The sequence below is a fragment of the Camelus dromedarius genome, chromosome 5 (genome assembly GCF_036321535.1).
Source record: "Camelus dromedarius isolate mCamDro1 chromosome 5, mCamDro1.pat, whole genome shotgun sequence".
NCBI lineage: Eukaryota > Metazoa > Chordata > Mammalia > Artiodactyla > Camelidae > Camelus > Camelus dromedarius.
In genome coordinates this window covers 91,674,118-91,684,188 of record NC_087440.1, presented here as the reverse complement: position 1 = coordinate 91,684,188, position 10,071 = coordinate 91,674,118, and the positions used below count along the sequence as shown (strand labels likewise).

The 10,071-nt window shown below is 60.5% G+C and overlaps 1 protein-coding gene across 2 annotated transcripts; it reads left to right on the top strand.

Annotated features, from left to right (window-relative positions):
* The first annotated feature begins 5,063 nt into the window (after positions 1-5,063).
* Positions 5,064-7,921, top strand: ANKRD9 (ankyrin repeat domain 9). Of its 2 annotated transcripts, none has more exons than XM_064486272.1 (3): positions 5,064-5,264; positions 6,226-6,302; positions 6,837-7,921. In XM_064486272.1, exon 3 carries the CDS (start codon positions 6,888-6,890, stop codon positions 7,830-7,832), a length of 945 nt encoding a protein of 314 aa, XP_064342342.1. In that variant the 5' UTR covers positions 5,064-5,264; positions 6,226-6,302; positions 6,837-6,887; the 3' UTR covers positions 7,833-7,921. The 2 variants fall into 2 exon arrangements, with proteins under 2 accessions (XP_064342342.1, XP_064342343.1); XM_064486273.1 differs by lacking the exon at positions 5,064-5,264 and adding an exon at positions 5,287-5,432.
* The last annotated feature ends 2,150 nt before the right edge of the window (positions 7,922-10,071 follow it).

Genomic DNA, 10,071 nt, shown 5'->3' with positions numbered 1-10,071 from the left:
ATGATGATCTGGGACCAGTGACCTTTGATGTTACCACTACCACTAGCTGAAGGTTCAGATGATACTTGGAATTTTTTAGCAACAAAATATTTTTTACCTAAGGTACGTACATTTTTTCAGACATATACTATTGCACACTTAATAGACTACAGTAGAGTGTAAATATAACATTCATATGCACTGGGAAACAAAAAAAGTTCGTGTGACACTTTATTGTGTTATTTGCTTTATTGTGGTGGTCTGGAGCGGAACCTGCAATCTCTCTGAGGTCTGCCTGTAAAATTAAGGTTGAATTCTTTCATAAAACTTTAAAGAATTAAGCAAGTGAACAAAAATCATAGCAGTGAGCACCGGACATGGAGCTTGGCACTTGGGCCAGTAAGTACCTGGGATGAGACACCTGCGGAAGAAACTGCCGGATTCAAGAGCAGAAGCATTTTCCCTGCTGGTGGGGCCTTCGGTGGCCTCCCCTCCTCTGTGTGACAGCGAGGGCCTGACCCCTACCCTTGCCATCACAGGTTGTTTTCAGTCTCCTTGGTTTATGCCAGTAGGCAAAACGCAAGGTTGTACATTGGCTGCTTTCTTACAAAGCTGAGTATCTTCACGTGTGTTTTGGCTAACATGTGAATTGCCTATTCATACTCCTTGCCTGTTTTCCTGGGTTCATCTTTCTAACTGGTTGTAAGAGCCCCTTATGCATTCTGAATGTCACTCCTTTGCTACTGGGCAAGGCCAGTACAGGAAGTGGCCAGGACCAGGTAAGAGGGTGAGGACATCCCCCGGCCGGCTCCCACCTCACCTGGGTCCTGCCCTTCCAACACCTGGCTGTGCCAGGCCAAACCCACCTGGCCTCCAAGGCTCTGCACCATGGGCTTGCTCCTCCCCACTCCAGCCCCCCACCCCCTCCTGGAGGGCTGGGCTTGTCCCCACCTCTGCGGTTGGGCTCAAGCTCTCCCACTAAACTCTCCATCCCATCCAACCCATCTTTCAAAGCTCAGTTTGAGATGCCAGCACAGATCAAAACTAGGTGAAGACAAATGACATCTTGGGAGCCAGAGCCCAGTCCTGCCCCCTGGAACACCCTCCTTTTGAGATCCTCTTTTGAATCCACCTGACTCATTTCACAGATAAGAGACTGGAGCTCAGAAAGGTGGAGTTACTCCCCAAAGCCCCACAGCTGGTGAGTAGCTGATTAGAATCCAGCATGTTTGGCGCCAGCCTCCTCCCCTAGGAAGCTCCCTGCCCTCCTCTCTACCTGCAGTGCATACCCAGAGCTGTGCTCCCAGGCCCCAGCCGTCTGCCACGTCCTTCCCTGCTCTGAGGACAAGCTCATATGATGGGCCTGGCTGGGGGCCGCTGGGGCTCAGATCAGGGAGGATCTCCCTGTGGTCAATGAATCCCTCTCCTCAAGCCTTGTCCTCCACCCCGTCTCACTCTCAGTGGATGACCTTGAAAATAGAAGCCTTCAGAGTTGACCTCTCAGGCTCACCTTTACTTGAGCTCTCACCCTGCCCAACACTCTGCCCCCTAATAAGAACTCCCCTTCATGTGTGGCGGGCCACAAGGTCAGGGCTTCACAGGTCTTTCCTGCATCAGTGTTTTGGTCCATTGGTGCACTGCACACATGCACACACGTGTAAGATGCAGCACACGGTGCATGGACACACGTGCACACACCCACATACACAGCACGCTGCACAGGCACGCATGCACACATGCTCCCATGTGTGTAATTTCCCCTCTTTCATTCTTTAACCCCACTAATCTCCAGCCCCCCTTCCTCTGCTCCCCGATGCAGCTGTCTCTAGTCCCTTGCCCCGGCTCTCCTCTCCAACAGGCTCCTCCTGCTGTCCCATGACCTTTCCTAAAGGGCACCATGACCTATATGCAGCCAAATCCTCCTGACCCGCTGGTGGCACGTGTGCTGGCCGACCACTCCCTTCTCCTGGGACCCCTTGGCTTCCGGGAGCCCTGTGCCCTCTCAATCTCCAGGGGCCTCTCCCCACCTCCTACCCTGTCCTCCTCTCCCCACCCCTACGTGCCCCGCCTCTATGACTTCACTCCTCTGTCTCCCTGGTGTCCTGCTTTCAATGTCTTTTCTTTCCCATGACCCCTAGCTGTTATCACCAGCCCAGGCTTCTCCCTCGACCTCCCGTTGCCATGGACACCCCAACGTGGCTGATATGCATCTTCACGGATGCCCCGCCACCTGCTCCTCCCCATTCTTCCACGTGCTCAGTCCAACATGGGAGGCATTCTAAACTGTTCCTTCCCTCTCACTCCCACTCCATTGATCAGAATCCACACAGAATCCAGCTGCTTCTCTCCAGTGACCTCCATGCCGCTCCTCGGCTCCACCACCCCTTCCCAGGCCAGTTGGCTACTGGTGGGCTTCCACCTTCTCCCTGTGCGGTTTGTTCCCAGCAGCCAGGGGGAGCCTGAGAAAACCGGAGCCAGCCTTTGTGCAGAGCCATGCGCAGAGCCGAGTCCTCCCACTGACCTGTGGGGTCCTTCTGTATCTGCAGCCCCCGCCCCCTACATCTCTCTGGCCTCACCAACTACACCCCTACCTGGGCGCACACAGATGCCTGCTGTGGTGGGACCAGCTCTCCCAGGAGAGAGGGGAGTGTGTCTTGGAACAGATCTCAGTGGGAATATGATGGGTCAAAGGTCAAAGCCTTAGACCTTAGAAGGCTGTGCTGGTGCGCACCCCCTGCGCTGGTGGCGTCAGGACCTGAACAGGGCAGTCCCTCTACCCCCAGGCTGCTGTAGTCTCTCTGGGAATTGAGCCGCCCTCCTCCACCCAATCCCCCACACGGCCCCGCATCCCTTCACATCCCACCCAAGTCCATCCTCCCTCCAGGAGGAAACTGCCCCTTCACAATCTATTCACAGCCTCGCAGGGCAGCCACCTGGCATATGACGCTGCTTCATTTGGGGCCCCTGACCCCACCATAGCCCCAAGGAGACATGCGCAGGGTGGTTGCAGCAGCCTGGGAGACCACACGTGTGTCGGGCACAGGGGACAGCTTTCACCAGCAGAAGACTCCCCAGGAGAGATGACGCGTGAACCAGAGCAGCATGTACCCTAGAGGGTGAGTCTACAAGTGACCTTGCGAGAAAAAGGCAGGCTGCTGAGAGTGACAGAGGACAGTGCCTCGATGCAGTGTTACAGTGTGAGCCACCACCGTGGGAAAGTGGCTGGGGGCCAGGACAGGCACGTTGGCCTACAGATTTCTCCTCGTAGGCTCCCAGACATTGTAAATTTTTATTGTTGTTGTTTTTATTATTATTTTGTATGCCTGAAATTATTTACTAACTTCCAAACTCCCTCTATCCCCACCTCCAGGTCCTGGGGACAGTCCCAAGCTCCTTGTCCTGGCATTCAAGACCCCATGCTTCCCAGCCCCTCCCGACTGACCTCTGCAGCCTCCTTCTGTCACTTCCAGACCTTTGCTCCAGCTGTGTCCGGCCCAGGAATGCCTTTCCTCTGCCCCACCTGGTCTTTCTGGCTAAATCTGTTTCCATGGGAAGCTTCTAAGCAATGGAGAAACAGGGTCAGACTTGATTCTGAGAGAGGCCTTCGGGAAACCCAGTGAGGAGTGAGGAGGGCAAGTCGAAGGGGGAAGCAGAGGGGACTAAGGTGGAGAGAGACCCGCCCCGAGGCCAGCTGCGCCCCACAGCCCGGGCCCTGTCACCTCATTCTGCTGGTAGCCATGGAGATGGTGTGAGGTCTCAACCACAGCCCTTGAAGAGTACAGTGGGGACATGGGGGAAAGGGGGCAGAGTCTTGAGCCACAGGTAGTTCACCTGGGACACTACCTCCCACCCCAGGTTGTCTCCCAGGGTCTGGGGGCTCCAAAGGCCAAGTGTCAACCCCAGGATTTCCATTCGCGTTGCCCCCACCCCCATCATACTCAGGACATCCAGAACTGGAAAGGTGGGAGAAACTGTAGGGAAACTGAGGACTAAAGCATGGAGGGGACCAAAGCTGAGGCAATGCAGAGGTGGAGCCTGGATTCCTAGCCCAGGGCTCCCTGTACCCCAACCCTGGCCGATGACTGATTTCTGTAGATCTGCTGGTGGACCCCCTGAGCCGTACGGTAGGGGCTGCAAGGCCACCTTGCTTTGAAGCGGACAGCACTTTGGGTGCCGGTATTTGGTGGTCTCAGCATGTGTGTGCTCCACAGTTGGCCCCTTTGTGGGGAGGCTGGGGTGGCTGAGGTCCCATCCACTACAAAGGTCTGAAGAAAAGAAAGAAAAGCCTGCAGCCTCGGTCCTGGCCACTCCTCACTTGGGGGTCATTTCCTTGTGAGCCCCAGTTTTCTGGCCGGTGAATTGGGGGTCATAATTCCTACCCTACCGGTTGTGAAGATGCAGTGAGATCAAGCATGTTTAGCAGAGACTGGCACACAGCAGGCACTCACAAATGGCTATCTGCAGCCATTTATCCATAATTCCCTGGGAAAGTCAGCTTGGAGTAGGGGCTGGAGATGCCTGGACCCTGGCTGGGGAGAACGCAGCCGAGGCCCTTAGGGGTCACAGCTCCTACCCCTTGACCCCTCCAGCTACAGTCTCAGAAACAGCCCCTGAGGACGTCTTCCCCAAGGTCACAGATGGTCAGTGCAAAGGTGACCTGGACTATGACTCATGCGGCGACGAGCAAATTCACGCTTGGCGGGGCCCGGGCGTCTACTCGCGCGCCCAGACTCCCACTGGGCGGCGGCACCGCAGGCTGGGCCCCGGGGCCCTTCCCAGAGCCGGTCGCCGGCTGCCGGGACCGGGAGCCTTTCCTGGTCCGCAGCTCGGGTTTCCGGGAGCCCCGCCCCGCTGGCTCCAATCCCGGCCCCACCCCCTCGCGCCCTCAAGTTTCTCCCAACTTTTCCGCGGGTCCCGCCGGGCGCCCCGCCCGCCGGCAGGTGACGTAACAATGGTGCAGAGCAACGGCCAATGGGCGGCGGCGGGGGCCGGCAGCGCGGGCCAATGGTGGCAGCGGGCGGCCCCGCGGTCCTGCCCGGCCGGGGCCGCACTGCGCCGCCCGCCGCCCGCCCGCCCGCCCGCCCGCCGCCGGCGCCGGCACCGCCGCGCAGCGATCGGGCCGCGGCGGCTCAGAGCGCGGCTGCGGCGGGCGCGGGCGGCGGCGGCTCCCTCCCTCCCGTCCGTCCTGGGATCTTCGCCTGCGCGCCTACCTGCGAGGGGACAGCACGCGCTCTGGCCCGCAGCGGGGGCGGGGACGCCAGGCCCGCGGCCCCGCCAACCCCAAGGTGAGTCCCCCTTCCTCCGTCGGCTTGGCTTGCAGCCCCAGCCCCGGGCGCTGCTTCCCTGGCCGCCGCACCTCTCATCCCCCTTGGACACACGCGCACGCAGGTGCAGCTCTCGCTGGCCGCCACCCTCCCGCAGATCCCGTGGCCTTGCACCCGCGGCCGCCCGAGGTACGGCCGTGCCGCCGGGAAGGGACGGGGTGGAGGTGGCGGGATGCCCTGGGCGCCCAACCCCCCCATTCAGGGAGCCGCGACCGTGACTCGCTGCCCAATGACGTGGGACGGCCCAACTTTACGTAACCTTGTGTGGACACAGGGTACACCCGGGGCACAGAGGCCCAGGCTTGGGGGGCTGTTCCAGTCACAGTGTCCCCAAAAGGGGCACTGTGGCTCCAGTCCACCCCCACCCTGCCCCTCTCTGTAACTTAGTTACCCAGTGTGTGTGGACGCAGTCTGTCCGCTAACCCAGGCCCCTGTGACCAAGGGTTTAACCCTTGAAAAAAAGACAGTAGGAAGCTTGGGCCGGCGCTTGGAGTTGGAGGCCAGGCTCAGTTTGGGGCAGGGGACTCAGAAGGCAAGGTTAGGCTCAAGCTGGGTTCCCTGTGTGTTTGGGGGCCCCTCAGGTTCTGGAATGAGCCCGAAATAGGAGGTAGGAGATCTGGGTTCTGGAACTGGCTCTAACATGACTTGCTAACTGACCTTGGACAAGTTTGACCCTTGCTGGAAAATGGGATGACAGTACCTGCTTCTTCTAGTAGTTGGGAAGATTAAGAGAGGTAGCAGACCTGGAGGGGATTTGCAGACTGTGAAGTGTTGTACACACCAGTCTCTAGGTGGACCTTATCTTCCTGCCTCCTCCCAGGAGCTTGGCGTGGGGACCTCCAGTAAACATATTTGGGTGGAAGGCTAGAGGCCCCCCTCCCTGCTGTGGCTCACAGCCTGCATTTCCCCCTTTCTTACTCAGATGAGGAAGCTGAGGCTCAGAAAAGGAAAGTGATAAACTACCTACACAAAACTAGGTGATCGCGGTGCACTAAACAGGTAGGTCTGAGTCTACAGCTCTGCCTCTGCCTGGCCTGGGGGTCAGAGGACAGGGTCAAGTTTAGGTGGGGTTGGGGACAGGGAGCCTGGGCTACGAAAAGGATTTGGCTCAGCTTGAGATGTGGGATGCAGCTTTTCTAGCCCCTTACCTGGCCTTTCCTTACTTGGGTTTGGATGCACCTTGCCCAGGTGGGAGCAGGAACTCTTCGGTGGGCTCCTGGGCTGGAGGGAGGGCGATGTGGGGTTTCAGTGTGGCCTTGACGGTAGGTGGGGCTGTGAGGGCAGGGGCAGGGAAGGGCATTTTTAGCAGAATACCAGAGAACAGGTTCAGGGAGGGAGATCAGGTGCAGCTAGATCAAGGATGTGGGAGGTGGTTCTGGGCCTCTCTCCCTTCTGAGAGAAGGGAGCTGTGAGGAGTGACTGGAAGGCCGGGTCGGAGGCTGGAGGCAGGCACGAGAGGCCCGGATGGGTAGGGCTGAGTGAGGGTTGGACGGGAGGCCCTGGACCCTCACTTTGATTCCCCTCCGCCCGCAGGTGGTCGGCCCCAGGCCCATGCCGTGAGGCCGAGAGGCACTCGCTGCCAGCATGCCGTGGGACGCGCGGCGGCCCGGGAGCGGCGCGGACGGCGGGCCCGAGGGCGCGGGCGCAGCGCGCTCGCGGGCGCAGAAGCAGTGCCGCAAGTCGTCGTTCGCCTTCTACCAGGCAGTGCGCGACCTGCTGCCGGTGTGGCTGCTGGAGGACATGCGCGCCAGCGAGGCCTTCCACTGGGACGAGCGCGGGCGCGCCGCCGCCTACTCGCCGTCCGAGGCGCTGCTCTATGCGCTCGTGCACGACCACCAGGCGTACGCGCACTACCTGCTGGCCACGTTCCCGCGGCGCGCGCTGGCTCCGCCCAGCGCCGGCTTCCGCTGCTGCGCCGCGCCCGGGCCGCACGTGGCGCTGGCCGTGCGCTACAACCGCGTGGGCATCCTGCGCCGCATCCTGCGCACCGTGCGCGACTTCCCGGCTGAGGAGCGCACGCGCTTGCTCGACCGGCGCGGCTGCAGCCGCGTGGAGGGAGGCGGCACGTCGCTTCATGTGGCCTGCGAGCTGGCACGCCCCGAGTGCCTCTTCCTGCTGCTCGGTCACGGCGCTTCGCCCAGCCTGCGCGACGGCGGTGGCCTCACGCCACTGGAGCTGCTGCTGCGCCAGCTGGGCCGCGACGCCGGGGCCACCCCTGCCGCCGGGGCACCTGCGCCCGGGGAGCCTCGCCAGCGCCGCCTGCTGCTGCTCGACCTGCTGGCGCTGTACACGCCTGCCGATGCCGCCGGCCCGGCCCGCCGCGAACTGCTGGGCGACCGGCCGCGCTGGCAGCGGCTCCTGGGCGAGGACAAGTTCCAGTGGCTGGCGGGCCTGGCGCCGCCGTCGCTCTTCGCTCGCGCCATGCAGGTGCTGGTCACCGCCATCTCCCCCGGCCGCTTCCCCGAGGCCCTGGACGAGCTGCCGCTGCCACCCTTCCTGCAGCCACTGGACCTCACGGGCAAGGGCTAGACCACGGGGCCACCCTGGGCACTGGATTTTTGGAGAATACTATTTTTCAGAGCATTGTACCCGGCACTTTACATATATGGTTCTCTGTACAGCAGAATCTCTGCTTCGTCTGTTGCATGCATGGGGTGGGCCAGGCCAGGAGGGGAAGGTGGGCCCCCAGCTGCAGTTTTCTGATTCCAGCGGGGCTCAGCTCCCCATCTCCGCCCTGTGGAGCAGGGTTGTTGGATCTTGGGATTCTTGAGAGCCAGGCGCTGCCCTGAGCTCACTGCCCAGACCCTGATGGGGGTGAGGACCCGACTCCCATCTTGATTAAGAGCCTTTGGGAAGATGTCCCAGAGGAAGTGACTGCTGAGCTGTGTAGGAATTGGGCAGGTGCAGGGGGGTGGACTGCCGTGTCAAAGCTGGAGGACAGCTTGTGCAAAGGCCTGGAGGCTAAGAGAAGTGTCCTGTAGGTGTTAGGTGGAGGTCCTCTGCCCAGTCAGCATGTAGGGCCTTGTAAACTCCCCTGTGGGGCTTGAACTCAGGTCCTGAGACCATGGCAGGCAGCAAGGCCTGCCTTGCTGTAGTAGGGGAGGCAGGACCCAGGCTGTGCCTCCTTGTCATTCCCCCCCACCCCCACCTTCCGTCCCAGATTGGCCACCTGCTCCTCCTTGGGTATCACTGGGACTCCCTCCACCCAAACCAGCCCAGGCCTGGACTTGTCCCTGTGGCCCCTTTTGCTCTCCCTGGTCGACTGGGGTTCCTGCTGCCTTAGGCTCCTGGGCCCAGCTCCAACCTTTCCTCAGGTGGAATTAGATGTGTCTTCCTCCAGGCCCACCCTGTCTAGCCCAGCCCCTGACAGGTGGAAAGTTGTGTCTGTGGGTGACTGGGTGGCCGCATCACCCTGTGGGCAAGCCCTCTTGCCTCAGCCAGTACAGCTGGTTTCTGCAGGAAGTTTTTGAAGATGGAGACTTGTTACCGGATGCACCATGATCCTTTAGGACAAAGGGCTGGCTGAAAAGCTGGGTCTGTGCCCTGAGGAGCCTTCGGATCAGGGAGGATGGCCAGGCAGGCCTGCCTGGGGATTCTGCTGGGCTGTGAAATTCAACCCACGCCGGCATGGGCCGGAGGGCCATGATGTTCTGCCAGGAGCAGAGGGCTAAAGATCTGCCTGGTGAAGAGTGACTGCCTGGCTGGGGGCACCCGCTGCCCACCCTGCCCCCAGTGTCTGTGACAGGAGCGTGCCTGGGGATGTAGAGGCTTTGGGTGGCCAAGGCAGAGTCCGGGGTGGTGGGCCATAAGTGGGACGGTATGGAAGGGGCCTGGGCAGCAGGAATGTCTTGCCAGGGGGGGCCTGGTTCTGGTCTGCACCTGCCACCCACTCTCAGGATGCCTTAGGTTTCAGTGTCCCCATGTTTTTAAAGAGTTTTAGACCATCTCCAAGCTCCCTGCCTGCCTTGAAAAGGATGTGACCTCTGTTCCTGGGAATTGTGTGTGGGTGCACAGAGTGGGGAGGAGGGGGTGGGGGAGGGGTGTACAGCCCAGTGGCTGGCCCTAGATACCAAGTGAGAATCAGGGTGCCTCCCTTCCTGCTGTGTGTCCTGGCCCAGTTAAATAGCCTCTTTGAGCCTTGACACTTGGGGACAGTGGATACTGCCATCTCTTAGAGCTTAAAACTTTGGGCATCAGGAGTTTCTGGGTCCTCGGAAGTGGGGGGGGGGTCCCAGGTCCTCATACAGGCATGCACTGTTAGGGGAGGGCACATTTCCTTTGGAGATGAGAAGTGGAGACTGGGGTGGCCTGGAGCAGCAGGTTGCAGTGGCTCCTGGGGTTTGGGCAGGGGGAGGTGTGGGGAACCCTTGGTGCCCTCATGCCCCAGCAGCTTCTGTCTAGAAAGAGCCTGGGCACCTGACAGGCACCTGATGGGAGACCTGGGCATGCAGACTTCTCCCTAGTCCTAGCTCGATCCTCTTTGGGGTCAGCCTTCCTGGCCCAAGGCCCAGGGCTTCCCTTCACTTCTCCTCTGGACCTATAGCTGCCCCTTTGGTGACAACCTCTTTTGAGCCCCCTGGGCTGGGGATGGGGTGATGCAGGGATAGGGGAGCTCCCCAACAGGCCCTGGGAACACTGTTGGGCAAGCAGGAAGCTGCACCTGGGCTGCTCCTGGAGTGCGGGGCATGATCCTGGCAGGAGGGATTGTGGGCACCAGAGCAGGGAGGCCCAGCCAGAGCACAGGTCCAGGGGCCCCTATACCTTGGAG